This window comes from Symphalangus syndactylus, chromosome 8 (assembly GCF_028878055.3).
Source record: "Symphalangus syndactylus isolate Jambi chromosome 8, NHGRI_mSymSyn1-v2.1_pri, whole genome shotgun sequence".
Classification (NCBI taxonomy): domain Eukaryota; kingdom Metazoa; phylum Chordata; class Mammalia; order Primates; family Hylobatidae; genus Symphalangus; species Symphalangus syndactylus.
The window spans coordinates 107,615,695-107,638,862 of record NC_072430.2 but is presented as its reverse complement, the minus strand read 5'-3'; the positions used below and the strand labels follow the sequence as shown (position 1 = coordinate 107,638,862).

The window sequence follows — 23,168 nt, the reverse complement described above, 5'->3', positions numbered from 1 at the left end:
TATTCTAGTTGAGGAAGATAAAGATACAGTGATAACAATTACATCATTTTAAATAGTTTTCAAATACATGGTGTAATTTGATCCTCAACATGGAGTGTGATTTTTGAATTTTATTTTAATTTTAGTTTTTTTGAGGTGGAGTCTTGCTCTGTTGTCCAGGCTGAAGTGCAGTGGTGCAATCTCGGCTCACTGCAACCTCTGTCTCCTGGGTTCAAGCGATTCTCCTGCCTCAGCCTCCTGAGTAGCTTGGATTACAGGTGCCCACTACCATGCCTGGCTAATTTTTATATTTTTATTTTTATTTTATTTTTTTGAGATGGAGTCTTGCTCTGTTGCCCAGGCTGGAGTGCAGTGGCGTGATCTCGGCTCACTGCAAACTCCGCCTCCCGGGTTCACGCCATTCTCCTGCCTCAGCCTCCCGAGTAGCTGGGACTACAGGCGCCCACCACCACGCCTGGCTAATTTTTTTGTATTTTTAGTAGAGATGGGGTTTCACTGTGTTAGCCAAGATGGTCTCGATCTCCTGACCTCGTGATCTGCCCGCCTCTGCCTCCCAAAGTGCTGGGATTACAGGCGTGAGCCACCGCACCCGGCCAATTTTTGTATTTTTAGTAGAGATGGGGTTTTGCCATGTTGGCCAGGCTGGTCTTGAACTCCTGACCTCAGGTGGTCCGCCTGCCTCAGCTTCCCAAGTTCTGAGATTACAGGCGTGAGCCACTGTGCCCAGCCATGAATGTGATTTAACTAGAAAAAAAATAAGCAAACAAACAGGACCACTCAGTGTAAGGGAAATACCACTTTAAGTGAGAACATAACTTTTGGAGATTAAAACACATAGGTCTTATTTTTACATAATAAAGTAGAATGAAATTACAAGGAAGTCTATTATTCCTAATGTAATTGTATTTCTATAACTCATATTATGGAAATTAAGTTTTGTATGTAAACCAATATAAATTCAGGACATAACTTAAAAATAAGGGAAGGTTGGGGAGGGGAGGGAATGGAGGGAGGAAGGAAGGAAGAAGAGATAATCTGGATCTCAAAACATTACTTTCAGGGCCAGGAGGCCTATAATCCCAGCACTTTGGGAGGCTGAGGTGGGCGGATCACTTGAGATCAAGGGTTCGGGACCAGCCTGGCCAACATGGCGAAACTCGATTTCTACTAAAAATAAAAATTAGCCAGATAATCCCTTGAGCTCAGGAGGCAGAGGTTGCAGTGACTGGCGATTGCGCCACTGCACTGCAGAGCAAGACTCTGTCTCAATAAAAAATATTTCTTTCAGAATAAATGAATCAATTAATCTAGTTTTTTTCCTGGCAATATGGTATCTGGTATAGCTATTTTGCTTTAAATATTCATTTACTTACTTTGGATTTGTCACAGTTTGATCCTTGATGAATGTAAAGTAATTAGAAATGTTTCTGTCATAAGGCAACCATCCATGGGTTCCAATAACATAATTCATGCCTATTGTTATCTGGAAAAGAACATATGAAGACTCAAATTAAATGAAATATTAAGGAAAGCAGCCCAGAATAACCAGATGCTCACATGACATTGGCATTTATCACTTAGGGAACACTGTGAGACTGTGTACTCCAAACATGAAACTCATTAAGTACATCTTAAGATAATTCAAACAGAAAAACCTCTTTGTTTATCTTTTATTTTTGGAGCCAGGGTTTCACTCTGTTGCCCAGGCTGGGGCGCAGTGACATGATCTCAGCTTACTGCAACCTTCAGGCATGCGCCACCATGCCTGGCTAATTTTTGTATTCTTTGTATTTTTTGTAGAGACATGGTTTCACCATGTTGCCCAAGCTAGTCTCCAACCCCTGGGCTTAAGTGAGCCTCCCACCTTGGCCTCCCAAAGCATTGGGATGACAGGCATGAGTCACCACACCTGGCTTTGTTTATCTTATTGTAAGAAAACTTGTCCAATTTTTTTTTTTGAGATAGAGTCTTGCTCTGTCACCCAGGCTGGAGTGCAGTGGCATGATCTCAGCTCACTACAACCTCCTGGGCGCAAGCAATCATCCGACCTCAGCCTCTTGAGTAGCTGGGACCACAGGCATGCACCACCATGCCTGGCTAATTTTTTGTATTTTTAGTGGAGATGGGGTTTTGCCAAGTTGCCCAGGCTGGTCTCGAACTCCTTAGCTCAAGCAATCCACCCACAGCCTCCCAAGTTCTGGGATTACAGGTGTGAGCCACTGCGCTTGGCCCAATTTATCTTTCTTTAGGAAGACTATTTTTTCTCATGATTTCTCAAAGTTTATTAGCACTTATCAGCTGGCAGTTGGAAGAAATTCAGGGACCCGTCTTACCATAAAAATATAATATATATCATTTAGAACATAAACCAGAAGGAGAATTTACAATGAATACAATGAACTGTTAAGGTCTCCCTGTAGTGACAGTCATAGTAAGTAAGTTCTCCTCTCTTCAAAATGAAAAGCTTTTATCTTCTTGATTATAAAAGTTAACAAGCTACCCCCGACAAACGAAATTCTGGTAACTTTAAAAAACGCAGGCACTTTGTGAGGCTCAGGTGGGAGGATCACTTGAACTCAGGAGTTTGAGACCAACCTGGGCAACATGGCAAAACCTGATCTCTACAAAAAATACAAAAATTAGCTGGCCATGGTGGTGTGTATCTGTAGTCCCAGCTACTCAGGAGGCCGAGGTGGAAGGGTCACCTGAGCCCAAGAGGTCAAGGCTGCAGTGAGCTGTGATTGGCACTTCAGCCTGGGTGACAGAGTGAGACTCTGTCTCAAAAAAAAAAAAAAAAATACATATATATATACACACACACACACACACACACACGCATATATATATACACACACATATATATATAAAGATGGAAATTCACAAGATGGCCACTGCTCAAAAAGTACTACTACTATTTTTGTATATCTTTTTATTTATTTATTTTATTTAGAAGGAGTCTCACTCTTGTCACCCAGGCTGGAGTGCAGTGGCGCAATCTTGGCTCACTGCAACCTCCACCTCCTGGATTCAAATGATTCTCCTGCCTCAGCCTCCTAAGTAGCTGGAATTACAGGCGCCTGCCTCCATGCCTCTCTAATTTTTTGTATTTTTATTAGAGACAGGGTTTCACCATGTTGCCCAAGCCGGTCTCGAACTTCTGACCTCAAGTGATCCACCTGCCTTGGCCTCCCAAAGTGCTGGGATTACAGGCATGGGCTACTGTGCCCAGCCTATTTTGGTATATCTTTTTAGATTTTATTTTCTGAGCAAATGTTGCCCAGGCTAGTCTTGAACTCCTGAGCTCAGGCAATCTGCTTGTCTCAGCCTCCCAAAGCACTGGGATTACAGGCATGAACCACCATGCACAGCCAAAAAGTGGCTTTAAAAAAAATTTATTTCCTCTTTTTTTCTAAGTTGTAATGAATATAGGCATAGCAGTGTGAAAAAGGTAAAAATCAACTTACCAGTAACTCAGGGCTGCCTTGAGACATAAAAGAACGATACTGATTTTTGGGGACGGTGGCCTTTAATAGTGGAATACCATCACTAATCCCCTACAAAATAAAAGAGGTTTAGTGGCTGGTTCTGCTCATCTTTATTAGGTACAAATTACTGAAAACCGTTTCTTTAAATAAGGATGAATCCTGTGATACATCATTTTACTCTCTTGAAACATCTAATCAATTAATTTAAAATGAAGGAAAGGAATTATATACCATGTATAGATGGCGTACTTGAAATTTCTGAAACTCATCACCTTCTATGCAACTATTCTGCTTTTAAAAAGAGATGTAGACTTCAAAGAGCAGCAATAATTTAAAACAGCCAATGATTTAGGATCTATCTTAAGTTACACTGACATACATATAAAGCAGAAAATATGGATCATATAAGAACATGTTTCTCAAATAAGTCAAATGAGAAAATTGGTCATGATTTATAGAAATTTCCTTTTGGGTCTAACTTTCAAAAAACACTTCTAACCCATTAACTGGGGTACTTCCTGAAAGCCACAGTAGGACTAGAAAATAAAGACAGCGCTCAGAAAACATCTGCCATTATCTTCTAACAATGTGAAAGAGAACAATAATTTGAACTCAGTTCCTTGATGTGACAATCGTTCACAAGTGATACCTAATATTTACTAGGTAAATGATAGCATTATTGGGTATGTACTATATATCAGGTGTTGTTCTAAGAACTTAATAGGGACTAAGTAACAAATTATAAAATTCATTATAATTTATAAAATTTTAAAAAGTTGGTGATTATCTTTTCTCTTCACGTTGTGAATTAATCCAGAGAAGAATGACTTGCATTTGAACAAGGCAAAATGAAAATGGTGCCTGAAAAAAACCCATTTATTAAGCCCTTGCTTTCACTACTACCTCTACTTTCTTCACAGTTTGAACACCTATAAAGAGATGACCTACAAAAGGCCTTCTCTTTTCATATTAATATATAGGGAAATACCTTTTACGAGAATGAAAAGGGTACAAGTTATCGGTACCCAAGGAAATCTATGTGTTCTTTATACTGATCCAGATACTGAATGTGTCCTGGAGAAAGCTACTATGTGACATGGTAGGTACAGAGAAGGGCAAATGTGTTGCTGCGCCTGCAAATGGAACTTGGAACGTACTATATTACAAGAAAAGTCACAAATGATTAGATAAGATGAAAATAGTTCTATTGGCATTATAGAAGAAATACAGTATTGCATGTCCATCAGATTATAGGTCAAATAGGGTCTCATGTTGTTTTACATGCAGTAAAGAGTTAACATAGCAGGCCTGAGACTGCCATCATTGTTACAGAAAGGCCTACTTGCAAGACTGGCCTTTGGTTGGCATCTGGGACTTGGCTGGTGAACAGTTCATCCTTACACTGACATAAAACTTTCCCTCAATGACAAGGGTGGCTCACTAAACCTAGAGTGTTTGTGCAAATAGTATGGTTTATGCCAAACACTTGTTTTTCTTCTGGAGTCTGGAATTTTGGTATGTGCTAGGCAGAGGGGTGTGTACACGACCAGCCTCCAATAAAAACCTTGGGCAGTGGGTCTCTAATGAGCTTCTCTGATGACAAAAAATGTGTTTCCACATTTCATTACTGAAAGAATTAAGTAGATCTTATGTGACTCCACTAGGAGAGGTCTCCTGGACACTTGTGCCTGGCTTCCCCTGGACTTCACACCATGTGCCTTTTCCCTTTGCTGATGTTGCTTTGTATCCTTTCACCGTAATAAATCTTAGCCATGACTACAACTACATGTTGAATTCCATGAGTCTTTCTGGCAAATCACTGAACCTGGGGGTAGTCTTGGAGACTCCCAACACATCCTGGGAATTAGTCATAATTTCTGAGCATTGTTTTTATGTGTTCTGAGTTCCATGCAACTAACTTAGATACTTTTGGAAACAACCAAGTTTGTAGAGTTTGTATTGCAATCCTAAATAACTATTTCAGTAAACATGGATTTAGGAAAAGAGTGACAGATTAATTTTGAAGTGCTTTCACAAACACGTGAAAGCATCTACCAAAATACAGTGGTGTACCCCATAAAACTGTTTAATTATTACATCAATTTAAAAATACAGTGATGCTTACTACAATATTGTTCATTTGAGTAAAATGTACTATAAAGCTTTAACTGTTTTTTTTTTTTTTGAGACGGAGTCTCGTTCTGAGTGCAGTGGCGTGATCTCGGCTCACTGCAAGCTCCGCCTCCCGGATGCCATTCTCCTGCCTCAGCCTCCCGAGTAGCTGGGACTACAGGCGTCCACCACGACGCCCCACTAATTTTTTGTATTTTTTAGTAGAGACGGGGTTTCACCACCATGTTAGCTAGATGGTCTCAACCTCCTGACCTCGTGATCTGCTGGTCCCAGCCTCCCAAAGTGCTGGGATTACAGGCGTGAGCCACTGCGCCCGGCCAAAGCTTTAACTGTTATAAAATTCATAAACATTTTTTACACTACATTATCAAAAAATATAATTTTTTGATAATTCATTTTCCCATGGTATTGAATCTGAGAAACACGCTGCAGTGATACTGCAATGCAGGGTTTTACAAACTACAGCCTATGGGACAAAGCCAGCCCACCACCTGTTTTGTAGGCGGTGGGTGAGCTAAGGATGGGTTTTATATTTTTAGATGATTACATTTTAAGTGGTTATATACGTATCTACAGAATATTTTTGAGTTTGCCTTTTGGCCTGCAAAGCACAAAATATTTACCAGTTAGACCTATCTCACCGCTGCATACTTTTCAAATAAGTTATTATTTGAAAGAAGAAAGAGTTTACCAACCTCTGCTGTATTGCAAAGACTGTTCAATGTATATTTTCAAACTAATCTTAGTAACTTCTTATTTTCAATTTTCTTTTTGTGAAGGGTTAATGCTATCTGTCCTAACCACATTCATAGGTATGAATGCATTTTATAATCACATTCTGAATTACTCAAAGTAATTTAATATGTATATTTAAACATTTGAATTTTTTATTTAAACTCTTTCTTTTTTTTTTTTTTTTTTTTTTTGAGACAGAGTCTCGCTCTGTCACCCAGGCTGGAGTGCAGTGGCGCAATCTCGGCTCACTGCAAGCTCCGCCTCCCGGGTTCACGCCATTCTCCTGCCTCAGCCTCTCCGAGTAGCTGGGACTACAGGCGCCTGCCACCACGCCCGGCCAATTTTTTGTATTTTTAGTAGAGACGGGGTTTCACCTGGTCTCGATCTCCTGACCTCGTGATCCACCCGCCTCGGCCTCCCAAAGTGCTGGGATTACAAGCGTGAGCCACCGCGCACGGCCTAAACTCTTTCAATTACACCATTAACTATTCCTGTTTTACTAGACTACTCATTCTATCAATTAACAATGGACTTATTAGGATCTATTTTATATATGAGCAGACATTATAATTAAGAGCTATTAAGTTATCTCCATCTACATATCATCTCGATTGTCACAAGAAGCATTTTAAGTCAAACTATTTATTCTTCTTTGTCAGGAAAATGTGAAGTAGATGAAAGAAAGCCAAGAAAAACAGTTCAGACTACCACTCAGCAGCAAACAAAAGCTTCCAATAAAAATGTTTTAAAAATCCAACAATAGATTATTACAGTATAATTTACTATCTTAAATATTATAATCCTTACTTCCCATTAAATAATAAAGGAACTTTAAAGTGTACAGAAGTTAGAGAAAACTCTTTTTGATATTACCAAGTAGGATATTACCTCTATAAAAAATGACTTGAGTTCAGGAAGGTGTTGAAACAGGTTTAGGGTTGAAGTGTCTATTTTGGTTGGCTTCTGCACTGCTTCTTCTGCTGATAATCTTGGAGGGTGTGGTTCCTTCAAAATAATTTTAAGGAAAAACAATTCCATATCTATATTATTAATCTCTCACTATGTTCCTTCATATACACTAGGCTCTAGCTACAATGAATTACATACCATGCATTGTTGACAATTACAGGCGTTGGCTCAGACTATTCTCTTAGCAGAGTTACTACTTTCTTCATTTCTTTGGAAACCCCACTTCTACTTTAAAGTTTTTCTTACTGATATCTCTCCTAAATTTTTAAGTCAGAATGTATTATTCTCTTTTATTATTTTTCCTTGGCAAATAATTTACATTTTAATTATAATTTATTTCTTTCTATATTGGATTACATATAGTTGTTTATGGTCTGGTCTTCCCCAACTAGGTTATAAGTGCCTTAAAGCTAGAGAAGCCTTATTCATTTTTGGATTTCCATACTAGACCAGTATCTTACACATGTTAGATGCTTGGTAAAATTAAACGTAGTATTCAAAATTCAGAATGTATAATTTGGATGAATCTTTAATTCCTTGACAAGATCAAAATGTCAACACTGGCCGGGCGTGGTGGCTCACACCTGAAGTCCTAGCACTTTGGGAGGCTGAGGTGGGTGGATCACTTGAGGTCAGAAGTTCAAGACCATACTGGCTAACATGGTGAAACCCTGTATCTACTAAAAAAATTGGTCAGGCGTAGTGGTGTGCACCTATAGTCCCAGCTACTTGAGAGGTTGAGGTAGGAGAATCGCTTGAACCCAGAAGATGGAAGTTGCAGTGAGCCAAGATCATGCCACTGCACTCCAGCCTGGGTGACAGAGTAAGACTCCATCTCAAAAAAAAAAAAAGAAAAAAAAAGAAAAAAAGTTAATACTTTCAGAATCAAATTATAGGTACTGCTGCATACTTTTCAAGTAAATTTTGTTCTTCCTCAACTTTCATGTCAGAAACACAGAACAGTATCATCTATAAATATGAAATAAATGGCAAGTAAAATGAACATTTCAAAGGCACAGTTAAAAGGCAAAACAGGATTCTATCTAAAGTAAATTCTTGCATCTCTACAAAAAAATATTGATTATAGGCAATAGATGTGAAAGCTGTAAGTACTAAAATATTTAGCTTTTAGATCGGGTGCGGTGGCTCACACCTGTAATCCCAACGCTTTCGGAGGCTGAGGCAGGCAGATCACCTGAGGTCAGGAGTTCGAGACCAGCCTGCCCAACATGGCAAAACCCTGTCTCTACTAAAAATGCAAAAAATTAGCCAGGTGTGGTGGCGGGCCTCTGTAATCCCAGCTACTTGGGAGGCTGAGGCAGGAGAATCGTGTGAATCCAAGAGGCAGAGGTTGGAGTGAGCCAAGATCGTGCCATTGCACTCCAGCCTGGGCAACAACGGCAAAACTCCATCTCAAAAAAAAAAAAAAAAAAAAAATTAGCTTTTAATAAATATTATTCACTTTATTTCAAATCAAAGGCTGATTTTTGTATCATTTTTATGACAATAAAAACTAATTAGCACCACTTGTGAAACAAAAAAGAAAGGTAAAACAGGTGTGAAAATATGGTAGCATCTATTTCAAAGCCCTATGAAGCATTCTGTTTTAGTCTATTACTTTTGTCTTCTGACTGTACCAGTAGGTAAGGGATAAAGCATTGACTTCATGTATGACTACTCTGTAAAAACCAATGTTGGAGGTTCCAAGCAAATTGTTGCTAAGGAACAGTAAAAATTACAAAGCTTAGCCCAATTACTGTATTGACAGAAGTACACCTATAAGTTAGAGCTTAGATACACTACAAATAGCTGTGGCGATTTCTTTTTTTTTTTTTTTTTTTTTTTATTATACTTTAGGGTTTTAGGGTACATGTGCACAATGTGCAGGTTTGTTACATATGTATCCATGTGCCATGTTGATTTCCTGCACCCATTAACTCGTCATTTCAATTCAATACTGTATTCAACAGAGATACAAAGATGATTAAGAGAAAGTTGCTGCCTTTAATGTATTTATAATGTACTGAGGCAAATGGATAAATATATAACCTAAGGCAGAAAGTGTCCTAATTAGGTAGCAAATAAAGGCCCATAAGAAGATGTTAAGGGATCTAGTTTAACAGGGAGCTTACAACTACTCATTCAGAGGAAACATGGCATGCTAGAAAGGCTTTGGAGTTAGATGGTCAGGCATATAATCCTAGTCACTTTCTTGTTGTGTAAACTTAGAAACTAAGTATTTAATTTCTCAACATTATAGGCTAGGTATTACTTTCTGTGAGGCTTGGCTTTAACTCCTAAAAAATGAGGATAGCTGAATTTTTACTATGAAGATTAGGTAAAGTACCTAACAAACACAGTGATTGCTTAAGAACATATCTAGTTAATAAATGATTTGTTTTTGTGCATTCTACATCACTAAATTCATATACTGAAAAAGATCAAGACATCTTTGAAAACTAACATTAGATTAATTTCTATTAATCTAAACCTGTGTGACATCAGGAAGATAATGATTTAATTTCAGATACCAGTATAGGGAAAGAAATATATGTAGTAATATTTAATAATTTGATTCTACATTTTAAATATTCTATAATTTGATTCTAAAGACTGGGTTTGGGCTCTGGAAAGCAAGTGCCTTTTTGGGCAGATGTTAGCTATTATAAGTTTTATATGTGGAATGAGTCCCAGTATGAGGACAGTTTTAATGGCATACCCTAACAGGTACTCAGTTTTTCCTCTTGGAAATAATGTAAGACTTTCTGAGCAAACAGAAATCTTTCTGTGACTGAGAGTAATTGGCTATATATATGGATCTTGACTGCAATATTTTGTTATGTACTTAAATCTACTTCTTAAGTTGACTTAAATCTACTTCTTAAGTTGTTGATAACACATATGACTTATGACTTACCTTTAATAATTGACAAGGTGTTTGCCCAAAATTATTAATCATCCCTTCTAAGGCTTTTCTTTCTTTCTCATCTGTTAAGGCATCCAGATCCACAGCTCCTAAAACCAGAAGAAGTCAACTTACTATAGAGTGAAAACAAATCAGCAAGCCACATCACTGATTAATGTATCAGGCTCATTGGTGTGTGTGTGTGTACACATCTTTTTTTTTTTTTTTTTGAGACACAGTCTTGCTCTGTTGCCCAGGCTGGAGTGCAGTGGTATGATCTCGACTCACTGCATCCTCCACCTCCTGGGTTCAAACAATTCTCCTGCCTCAGCCTCCTGAGTAGCTAGGACTACAGGTGCATGCCACCACGCCCAGCTAATTTTTGTATTTTTAGTAGAGATGGGGTTTCACTATGTTGGCCAGGCTGGTCTTGAACTCCTGACCTCAGGTGATCTGCCTGCCCCACCCTCCCAAAGTGCTGGGATTACAAGCATGAGCCACCACCCTGGCCTCATTGGTATAGTTTCAATAAAATATTATTCCATTCTTCAATTTATAACATTGTGAAAAGGTAATTAAAAAAATCAGCAACTCATCAAACATTAAATATATATAAAAATTAGCCAAAATATTTTAAGCAATTCAAAGTTAAATGATATTCTATGAAGGTTTCTATTGGGCCAGGGGTGGTGGGTCACGCCTGTAATCCCAGCACTTTGGGAGGCTGAGGCGGGAGGACTGCTTGAGACCTGGAGTTTGAAACCAGCCTGGGCAACAAAGTGAGACTTCATCTCTCTAAAAAATTTAAAAAATTAGCTGGGTGTGGTAGTACGCCTGCAGTTCCCAGCTACTCAGGAGGCTGAGGCAGGAGGGACTGGTTGACCCCAGGAGTTTCAGCTTGCAGTCAACTATGATTATGCCACTGAACTCTAGCCTGGGTGACAGAGCAAGAACCTGTCACAAAATAAATAAATAAAAAAATAAAAATTTCTTTTGCAAAAATACAAACTATACTCAGAGTACACCTAATTGTTTTGGTTATGATAGCCAAACTCAAACAAGAGTAATAACTACACAAAAATACTGCTTTAAGTTATTGCTTGAAACAAAGGTTTCAAAAGGTAATATTCTGGTTAACTGATTATACTCAGCCACACCTAATATGGATTGTTACACGACTAGTAATTGGCTAAACTAGGTAAGTCCAAGCTTCTAACAGCCATGCAATACTTTCTCCTTACAAACCTATTACCTGAATGGATACGGCATGGCAAAAATATTCTCATTTACTAAAAGTCTCTCATAACTTCACACTATTCACAATCTTTAGAACTATTAGTCTTCTTAAGGATTAGTAAAGAACTACTTTTTAAAAATCATTTTAAGGCCATCAGAAGATATTCTTGATTCTGAGCTAAATAATGCCATCATATGTATCATTTGAAGAATCTGTTATTTGTAACTTCAAAGGCCTTGTTTCAAAATCTGCTACTCTTTAATACTGAATATTTAATGTTTGACTCAACTGGATAGGACAAATACGTTAGAGATCAAAAACTTTTATGATGTTAATAAGTGACATTTATAATTAGATTGGCATATATACACTTAACTACTATTACAAAAAAAGCAGCGGTCTCTTAATCTTTCAGGTAAAAAGATGTTTTTAAAATGTAGTCTTTCTCATATTAAATAGGCTTCAAACAACTGTAAACATATATTAAACAACAGTTTCTATCAAGGTAAAGCAAGAGAAAAAGTGTATAGATTTATACCTTCATAACTACAATAATAGAAAACATTGAGTGCCTCTACTGCAGCTGGTCCCCTCTGTTTATAGCCAAAGATCAGATCTATCCATTCATGAAGATGAGCTGAAACATATTCAGACTCCTAGAAAAAGAACAAATTTAATAATTAATACAGAGATATCTTCCAACTACACTGTAAATTCAGTTCTTTAAAAAAGTAAGGACAAATGAAACATTTCCACACACAAATCTTTCTGGCAGCAAAATAAAATTATCTCAAAATTTTTAGTAGCGTTGGCTTTTACCATGTTGGCCAGGCTGGTCTTGAACTCCTGACCTTCAGGTGATCCACCCACCTTGGCCTCCCAAAGTGCTGGGATTACAGGTGTGGGCCACCGCACCCAGCCAAAAGTGAACTCTTTGATTTGTAAGCACAATTTAAAGAAAATATAAAAAAGCCAGATATTGCTGGGTTCAAAAATAAAAAAAAACCATTGCAAAGCCAGGCATGGTGGCTCATGTCTGTTACCCCAGCACTTTGGGAGGCCAAAGCAGGTGGATCGCTTGAGCCCAAGAGTTCAAGACCAGCCTGGGCAACATGGCGAAACCCCCTCTCTACAAAAAATTAGCTGGGAATGGTGGTATGCACCTACAGTCCCAGCTACTCAGGAGGCTGAGGTGGGAGGATCACCTGAGCCCAGGAGAACATGGCTGCAGTGAGTTGTGATAATGTCACTGCACTCCAGCCGGGGGACATTTCTCAGTCCCGGGATCTCTAGAGGACAAAAACTCTCAAAATGAGAAATTGCCTAAGGCAACTATCAAATCAGAAATGTCACCAATAAAATATGGTCTTGGATAAAGTTTAGTTCAAGGATTTGGCTGTAAAATAATCTCTTGAGACCTCAGAAAGATTTAAGGTTGTGCCCCACAGACCCACTCAACTAGAAAATAGAGTGTCTAGGAATCTTAAGAGCATTTTTCCATAGTAGCCATCCATCCAGCCCAAAGTAGAGAAGGGACTGTTTGGTAATGTTGAATGGCTTTTGTCCAATAGAGCTGACACATAAGAAACCTATAAAGTTTTAAATGGAATTAGACTAGTTTAAAGACAGAAACTGTTTAAAAAAGAAGAGAGACCTTTGGCTTTCAATTCACTGTGGTTAGGAAAGAGGCTGACAAAGATACTCATGTAAACAAAGTTTATTTATTTATTTATTTTTATGGAATGAAAAGAATGACTTAGTGGGGAGCCAAAAGCTCAAAGGTAGAACCAAGAGCCACTGAGAACCCCTCTCAGGAAACAGGACTGGACCCTGACAGAAGATCTGAAAGCGTGTCCTTAACTGGAATTCTGAATTGCTATAAACCAGTATTTGTATTTGAGACTGCTAGGAGCCTCCTGCTTTTCTCCTCCTTTTGAATGGGAGTGTCTGTTATAAGTTCTCTTATCCTTTCATACCACTGTTGTTATATGGGGACAAATAACTTGTCTCTTTAGTTCAGGCTTCAGATCCAAGAGGAGCTACATCTGAGTAGTTTCATCCACACACAGACTTGACTCAGATAATGAGATACTGAATTTTAGGCCTCAAGCCTTAATGCAGAATAGCAAACTACTATCTGTGGGTCAAATCTGAGTTGCTGCCAGATTTGTAGATTAGTAGTAGAACACAGCCACATCCATTTGTTTTTGCACTACAATGGCAGAACTGAGTAGCTGTGACATACATCTTATGACCAACGAAGATTTACTATCTGTCCCTTTAGAGAAACAATTTGCCAATTCCTTCCCTAATGAGATGAGAGTTTTAGGGGAAGGGTGTCTTGAGAGGAAATGAATATATTTTGAATGTAGGAGGAAAATAATTTGTGACCAGAGGGCAGGATACATGTTGATTTAAGATAGCTACAAATTCTTTCTCACTCTTAGCACTGAAAGATGGAGCTCAATTTCCCTGATACTGTTACTGCTTAAACATTACAAAGTGGCAGAAGTGGTGCTATGAAGAAAGAGTGGAAGCTTCCACTTTTGGGGAGCACTTAGCTGCCAGATGAGGAGTCTGACTACCCAGTTGGAGAGGAGATATCCTGAGATTACATGGAGAAGGAGAAAAGCTAGCATCCTACTGTTTCGATGCAGCTTTCAGATGACTCCAATCCCAGCTGCCATATGACTGCTACTAACTGCATGAGAACCTCAAGCAGCAGCAGAATTCCTCAGTTGAGGCCAGCCCACCCACTGAACTGTGGGAGATGATGATAAAATGGCTATACTTTTTTCTTATTGTTATACTTTAAGTTCTGGGATACATGTGCAGAACACGCAGGTTTGTTATGTAGGTATACACGTGCCATGGTGGTTTGCTGCACCCATCAATCCGTCATCTACATTAGGTATTTCTCCTAATGCTATCCCTCCCTTAAAATGGCTATACTTTTAAGCCACTGAATTTTGGAACAGTTTGTTACTCAGTAATACATAACTGAAATATATAATTCTAATATCTTATTAATAGGGTTGTGAAAGCTGTATGGATAAAAATGGAGTCCCTTATGCCACAACCTAACAAAATCCAGCGGAGAGGCCATCAGGGAGGAGCTCTTACGCCTACATGCCTACAATAGAGACTATGACAAAGACACTCTGAAAACCACGACCAAGAATACTTCTGCGAGGGTGTCTGCCCAGCAACTGCCTGTTCAACCTTGGACTAATGCCATCCTTGTTATTAATCCGTGTGGTCAAGGATAATTGTTTCAAAACAATTTATGTAAACTTCCTCACTTTACCTTTAAAAACCCTTGCCTTCCTGGGTATATCTCTGGTGCTTAATGGTTCACCAGGGCACAGGTATTATCAGACTGCAATTCATCATTCATTCCCAAATAAACTCTTTTTTTTTTTTTTAAGATACAGGGTCTTGCTATATTGCCCAGGCTAGTCTCAAACTCCTGGGCTCAAGTGATCCTCTCACTTCAGCCTCCCAAGTAGCTGGGACTACAGGTGCACACCACCCACACTTGGCTAAACTCATTTTTGCTTTTCTAAATTTTTTCTAAATTCCTTATTCATGCATAGGGTTAAGGCATACAAATATTAAAATCAAATTCTGAATTTTATAAATATATACTTATTTTATAAATATATAATGATAAAAAATGTTTCCAAGTACTGGCTTAATTATTTTCAGAGTCCTCCAACACTTCAGTTTAGGTAAAGAATAAAGTGAGCTACTGTGGGGAAAAGTGGAGCCATCAATATCATCTGCAAGATAGCAACACAATAACCAATGTTAAACTAACCCTCACTAGTCCTTCAATTCCAAATTAGGAAATTTAGCTAAAAACTAATACTTTATTTATTTATTTATTTTTGAGATGGCTTCTCGCTCTGTCTCCGGAGTGAGAAGGCTGGAGTGCAGTGATGTGATCTCAGCTCATTGCAACCTCCACCTCCTGGGTTCAAGAGATTCTCTTACCTCAGCCTCCTGAGTAGCTGGGATTACAGGCACCCGCCAACACACCCAGCTAATTTTTGTATTTTTAGTAGAGATGGGGTTTCGCCATGTTGGCCAGGCTTGTTGCAAATTCCTGACCTCAGGTGATCTGCCCACCTTGGCCTCCCACAGTGCTGGGATTAGAGGCGTCAGCCACTGTGCCCGGCTTTTTTTTAAAGTGGCATTTAGGGTTTAGCTGCCTTTTTTTGCTTGTTTCTTTTTTTTTTTTTTTGAGACAGTCTCGCTGTCACCTGGGCTGGAATGCAACGGCGTGATCTCAGCTCACTGCAACCTCTGCCTCCTGGGTTCAAGCGATTCTCCTGCCTCAGCCTCCCGAAGTAGCTGGGATTATAGGCATGCGCCACCACGACTGGCTAATTTTTTTATTTTTAGTAGAGATCAGGTTTCGCCATGTTGGCCAGGTTGATCTCTGAACTCCTGACCTCAGGTGAGGCCTTGGCCTGCTTGGCCTCCAAAAGTGCTAGGATTACAGGCGTGAGCCACTGTGCTTGGCTTAGCTGCCTTTCTTTTAGAAGCTTAGTGAAATCTTTCAGAGAAAACAAAAATGTACTCATCCTTGTTAGATTTGAAATAAATGTGAAAACTGTAAAACACCAAACTACACCAGCTTGATGATTGGAACATTTACATATACAGCAGATGGACATTTTACAGAGCTGAAATGTTTAATATTTTGATATATATATATATTTATTCATGGTACTATACTATAGTCTTACTATATCAGAAGATTCATATCCTCAAAATAAATTGCTATACTGTACTTTCTAAAGTCAGCATATACAATAGATTACAAACTAATCTAGAAAAATAATTAAGTCAAATTATCCCATCCTCTGGAAAACACAACTTTTATCTTATTATTCTGTCTAATAACTAAATGCAAAAGTCTTACCAAAGCTTTCCTATGTTTATAGATGAAATCTTCAGCTGATTTAGCCCATTTGGGGAGAATGACATCATTTACTAATTCTTTGGAAACTTGTAGACGACCCAAGTTAAATTCTAAGACATGTAAAAAGAAAATGTATCAAATCATTTTAGATTATAATAAACGAAGTAAAACAAACAATAATGAGGGCATATTCCTACGCAAAACATATTTTTTCTTTTAAAATTCTTATCTATTGGAGTACATACCAGTTAATTTAAAAACAAAAATAACTAGTTTTAAATTAGCTATTATAAGGTAAATTAGAGTAAGAATTAAGTTGTTAAGCAAGAAAAGTGGGGGAAACTATAGCTACAACCCTTATTTTAATCTGACCAAAATGCAAAATTAAGTTTTCTTCTTACACTTAAAATAATGAGAAGGACACTGTCCCTCTAATAGTAAAATACAGCTCCTTAAAGCTTTTTGGTGTAACTCATACCTTAAACTCACCTACTGGAAGAGTTATATTTGTCTGGTAGAAGAATAATATATTTACATATCACTATTCTAAATAGATACTTGCATAGTAAAGATTTGCTCATATGGTTAGAACACGGCATTTTGATAAAATTTCCCCAAATATGAGGTTTTTTTGTTTACACAACGTGGCAGGGGAGAAGGGGGACTGTTAACACAAAAAACTTCAAAAAAGAAGGCCTTAAAATACCAGTATGCTGCCTTAAAATACCAGTGTATCACAAGTTGGAGAAGAGTTTAAATGTCATAAAATGACAGGATGCACAGGGTCTTTGGTTTTATGTTAAACCCATCACAGTGTAGCAGATATTATTCGTTGCCCACCTGATAGTCATTCCCTCTTTTTATTTGCTAGCAGAACCTTTATTTCATTCAAGTGTCCATCTCTGCCCTATATTTCATGCCCATTCCAGGTGACTGGTCTAGGGGTTGGTATATGACCCAGTTCTGGAGAGTGAGGAGAAGTTATGAGAAAGAGTTTCTCACTCTTAAGAAAGGACACAATGGATTAACAGCCTCACTTATTTCTATGATACTGTTGGATCTGCCTATGATGCCTAAAACTGCGTTAGGCATTTGTGACCACGAGAGGAACTAGCCAAAGCCAAAATAGAATGGCAGAGTGAGAATACAGAAAAAAAGTTGGCACTGATGATGCTAAGCTATCTGAAACTACCATACCTCAGGATTTTTATTGTGGGAAACACTAAAATTTCCTTGTTTGCACAATTTTGAGTTGGTTTTATTAAATTTTTTTCCTAAAGGCATTCTGTTTTTCTTTGCTTTTTAAATTTTTTATTCTTAAAGGCATTCTAATTGATATATTTGCTTTCTCCCAAACCACTCATTTCAAAGAGGCAATGTATACCTAGAAGTGGAGGCCATCAGGACAATGGTGCTAAAGACAGCAACTAACTCTGATATAAATTGTTAAAGAGTACCTTAAGTTCTCTATCCAAATGTAGTATGCTCATCCCTCCTATTCTAGATATTCTGCTTTAGGAGAATCCAGTCCAACAGCTGACTGAGAGTTTAGGATCAGACTCAGACAACAGATTTACCTAATTTTCTGAAAGTCACCAATTCTGACTGCCTTACTGTGATGCCCTGCCTCCAACAGCTTATTCCAGAGTGCATGGTCAAAGTGACATTAAGCCCTGGATATGTTCTCCACAGTATGACAAATACTTGTACTGAATAAATGAAGGGTCAAACATTAACATTACATGTTAGGGCAGGGAAAAAAGTTGGTAATAACCCTTTAATACTGGGGAACCTCCCTAAAGAACACCAATAGTAAAAATATTGCTAATTTCCTTATTTGTACTTAAAAGTAAATGTAAAACTACCTCACAGAAAAAGGATTTGGACATTTAAAAAGGTATTAATACTTAACTCCATACTTCTCTACTTCAAAAACACAACATAAATTTTCAAACATTATAATAACTTATATCCTGTCATTTTAATTTGCCTACTCTTGCATGCTCTAAATCAGGAGTTACCAAATTTTTCCTATAAAAAGTCAAAGAATAAATATTTTTGGCTTTGTGAGTGATATCATATCTGTTGCAACTACTCAAATATGCCACTATGCTTACTTTGAAAGTAACCTTCTATGATACAAAAATGAATTTGCTGGCCGGGCATGGTGACTCCCACCTGTAATCTAAGCACTTTGGGAGGCCAAGGCGGAAGGATCACTTGAGTCCAGGAGTTCGAGACCAGCCTGGATAACAAAGTGAGACCCCATCTCTACAAAAAAGAATTGCGGGCATGGTGGTGCAGATCCATAGTCCTAGCTACTCAGGAGGCTGAACTGAGAGGATTGCTTGAGCCCAGGAGGTCAAGGCTGCAGTGAGTAGTGATCACAGCACTGCATTTCAGCCTAAGGGAAAAGCAAGACCCTGTCTCAAAAAAAAAAAAAAAAAAAAAAAAAATTGGCTGGCTGTGTTCAGTGAAACCGTATATATAAAGACATGAGTTTGCCCATGGAGTTGGTTAATAGACCTGTAGTCAGCTGACGGTTAGTCTAAATCCTTGCCTTATCTAACTCAAACACTTTTAACCTAAGTGGTATATATAGGTGAAATAGCATATGGTCATTTTTGCTTCCCTAGTAAACACTGTAGTCTGATAAATTCTCTTACTGATTCAAATTTGACTCCTTTAGCTTAGTTCCCTATAGCACTTCCCTGGAAGGTAAGACTCATAGCAATAGTCCAGCCCTGTTACTAAGTAATCCATAGACAGAATGAATCTTAAATAATCTACAGGATATTACAAAAATGTCCTGAAAGACATTTTTGAGGCTCCTCCATTGGGACCTGCTAGTCAAATTTTTAATCCTCTATTTCTTACGATTTTGATTTTCCAAAAACTCTGGGAAATAGAAGAATTCAGGAATAAGTTCTTTAACATCATATGGATTATCCATAAGAGCTTGCCAGGTAGCAGGAATAGAATGGAACTGTCGATCTGCACAGTCAAACCTGCATGTAGAAATTAAAAGAGAACGTAAATATTGAATGAAATCAACAACAAGACATGAAACAAAACTTTTAAACTCCCTTCAGGGTTCCTAATGATTAGAGGTACTGTTTTCTGAATCTTCCTCTTTAATGCCTACACGTACAATTTACTCTCTTTATTATGATAATCTCTATCCTTCATATTGTGTTGTCAGGAACTAAATACTCTAATTTTAATCACCAGTAGCACCTTAGTTGAACTAGTTGAAAACCAAATCACGCTGGAGAAAAATTTCAAATAAATTAAATGTAATCTTAAGAGTCTTTTTAGGGCTGGGTGCGGTGGCTCACGCCTGTAATTCCAGCACTTTGGGCGGCCGAGGCAGGTGGATTACCTCAGGTCAGGAGCTCAAGACCAGCCTGGCCAACATGGTGAAACCTTGTCGCTACTAAAAATACAAAAATTAGCCAGGCTTGGTGGCATACACCTGTAATCCCAGCTACTCGGGAGGCTGAGCCAGGAGAATTGCTTGAGCCCGGGAGGCAGAGGTTCCCGGGAGATAGCGCCACTGCACTCCAGCCTGGCCGACAGAGCAAGACTCCTGTTTCAAAAAAAAAAAAAAAAAAAAAAGGCACTTTTGCTGAATAAAATTTATTATAGAAAGTGAATGTTATTTCAATATTTGAAAATCAGTATAAACATGATTATAAACATTACAGTATCAATATACTTGGTTAACAGATCTGTAGGAATGCTGCTGATTTAATCACTGATATATAAATATTTTTACAAACTCTTCCTCTTAAAACCAGACAGTGAGTTAGGGAAATAACTCTGTGGCTAAAGCTTTTATGTTTTACTTGCATAATCTATTGTCTTATTTTAATATTATTTAATTTTCAATTAATTAATTTTATGTATTTACTTATTTTAGAGATGAGGATCTCACTATGTTGCCCAGGCTAGAGTGCAGTGGCTATTCACAGGCACCATCATAATGTGCTGCAGTGTCAAACTCCTGGCTTCAGGAGATTCTCCCACCTCAGCCTTCCAAGTAGCTGGGACTAAGAGGCCCAGGCCACTGCTCCTGGCTTAATTTTATTTATTTAAATTTAATCATGGGCACTGCATCTATAGTAGCTGAATGAAGCTCAAGTGGATATGTTGCAATTGTATTATGCTTTCCCTAATAAAACAACAGTATAAATCCCTTCTGTTTTATTTCATTTGATATTGTTTTCCTGGATTTATTAAGTATTTAATGGCCTTGAGTCTAAGGTAAGGCTATGCTACAAGGAAAAAAGGTGACATTAATCACCAATTTGTTTCTTGTTTTTTACGCCTATTTAATCTTGGTTTGAAGCAGAGCTGATCTTAACAGAATTTTGAATTTAATTATAATTTAATTATAGACATCTGACCATCTAAAACATTTCAGTATATAGTATATTCAAGAAGACATATAGTTTTGAGATAAAATTAACATATAAATTGCTCGTTTTAAGTGGACAATTCAAGGGTTTAATTCAGTATATTCATAATTGTGCAACTATCATCACAGTGAATTTTACAACATTCTCATCACTCCAAGAAGAAATGTTGTACTTGTTAGCAGTCACTGCCCATTCACCCTACTCCCACCCCTGGAGACTGCTAATGTACCCTATATCTCTATGCCTATTTTTATTTCATTTTGCCTATTCTGACTATCTGTGTATTTTGGACATTTCATGTAAGTGATGTAATATGTGCCCTTTTGTCTCTGGCTTATTTTATTTGGCATAATGTTTTCAAGGTTCATTCATATTATAGCATCTATCAATACTTCATTCCTTGAATTCATTCATGGCCAAATAATATTCCATTGAATGGATATATCACATTATTCATTTATCAGTAGATGGACACTTGTTTGTTTCTACTTTTTGGTTATAAATTATATTGGTATGGCCAGGTGAGGTGGCTCATGCCTGTAATCCCAGCACTTTGGTAGGCCAAGGTGGGCAGATCACTTGAGATCAGGAGTTCATGATCAGCAAAACCCCATCTCTACCAAAAATACAAAAAAATTACTTGAGTGTGGTGGTGCACACCTAGAGTCCCAGCTACTTTGGAGGCTGAGGCAGGAGAATCGCTTGAGCCTGGGAGACGGAGGCTGCAGTGAGCTGAAACTGAGCCACTGCACTCCAGCCTGGGCAACAGAGTGAGACTCCGTCTCAAAAAAAAAAAAAAAAAAGGCTGGTATGAACATTTATGTACAAATTTTTGTGTGCATATATGTCTTCAATTATCTTAGGTATGTATCTAGAAGTGGAATTTCTAGGTTATACAGCAATTCTATATTTAACTTTTTTTTTTTTTTTTGAGATGGAATATTTCTCTGTCACCCAGGCTGGAGTGCAGTGACATGATCTTGGCTCACTGCAATGTCCGCCTCCCGGGTTCAGGCAATTCTCCTGTCTCAGCCTCCAGAGTAGCTAGGATTACAGGCACTCACCACCACGCTCAGATAATTTTTGTATTTTTAGTAGAGACAGGGTTTTATCATGTTTGCCAGACTAGTCTCGAACGCCTGACCTCAAGTGATTTGCCTACCTCAGCCTCCCAATGTGCTGGGATTACAGGTGTGAGCCATAAATTTAACCTTTTGAGGAACTGCCAGACTATTTTCCACAAAAGCTACACAATTTTACATTCCCACTGGCAGTATTTATAAGGGTCCCAATTTCTCCACATGCTCTTCAGCACTAGTTACTATTTGTCTTTTTCATTATAGCTATCATAGTGGGTGTGAAGTGGCATCTCACTGTGGTTTTGATTTGAATTTCCCTGATGACTCATGCTGTTGAGCATCTTTTCGTGTGTTTACTGAACATTTGCATATCTCCTTTGAAGAAATGTTTATTTAGATCTGTTGTCTATTTTTTAATTGGGTTGTCTTTTTATTATTAAGATATAAGAACTCTTCCCCCTCCCTCTCTTTTTTTAATAGAGATGGGCATCTCACTATGTTGCCCAGGCTGAACTTGAACTCCAGGGCTCAAGCAATCCTTGTGCCTCAGCCTCCTGAGTAGCTGAAGTTATAGGTGTGTGCCACCTCACCTTGAGTGTAAGGGTTTTTTGTATATTCTAGGTACAAATATACAAAAGTCCCTTATCAGATACAGTTTTCATTTCATTTCATTTCTTTTCCTTTTTCTTTTTTTTTTTGAGATAGAGCTTTGCTGTGTCACCCAGGCTGGAGTACAGTGGTGCAATCATGGTTCACTATAGCCTCGACCTCCTGGGTTCAATCTATCCTCCCACCTCAGCCTCCCAAGTAGCTGGGACTACAGGTGCACACCACCACATCCGACTAACTTTCTATTTTTTGTAAAGATGGGGTTTTGCCTTGTTGCCTAGGCTGATCTCAAACTCATGGGCTCAAGTGATCCACCTGACCTGGCCTCCCAAAGTGTTGGGGATTAAAGGCATAAGCCAACATGTTTGGCCAATTTTTACTTTCTTGATGGTGACCTTTGAAGTATTATACAATCTATTTTTGAAGCTTTGTAAAAAATCATTTAGTCATAAAATTATTAAAAGCTGAAAAGACCTAGTTATACTTTATTGCATTTTTTTTTTTTTGAGACAGTTTCACTCCTTCACCCAGCCTGGAGTGCAGTGGCACAATCTCAGCTGACTGCAACCTCCGCCTCCCATGTTCAAGTGACTCTCATGCCTCAGTCTCCTGAGTAGCTAGGACTACAGGCATGCCTAGCTAATTTTTTTGTATTTTTAGTAGAG

The 23,168-nt window shown here is 38.2% G+C and overlaps 1 protein-coding gene across 2 annotated transcripts in view; it reads right to left on the bottom strand.

Moving 5' to 3' along the window:
• NBEAL1 (neurobeachin like 1) overlaps window positions 1–23,168 on the bottom strand; it is a 230,526-nt gene that overhangs the window by 22,648 nt on the left and 184,710 nt on the right. For both annotated transcript variants that reach the window (XM_055290242.2, XM_055290243.2), the window contains 7 exons: window positions 19,272–19,402; window positions 16,395–16,504; window positions 12,003–12,120; window positions 10,240–10,337; window positions 7,242–7,358; window positions 3,465–3,554; window positions 1,374–1,483 (listed from right to left, as the gene is read on the bottom strand). In XM_055290242.2, the coding sequence (XP_055146217.1) occupies window positions 1,374–1,483; window positions 3,465–3,554; window positions 7,242–7,358; window positions 10,240–10,337; window positions 12,003–12,120; window positions 16,395–16,504; window positions 19,272–19,402 (774 nt within the window). The remainder of the gene's footprint in view (window positions 1–1,373; window positions 1,484–3,464; window positions 3,555–7,241; window positions 7,359–10,239; window positions 10,338–12,002; window positions 12,121–16,394; window positions 16,505–19,271; window positions 19,403–23,168) is intronic.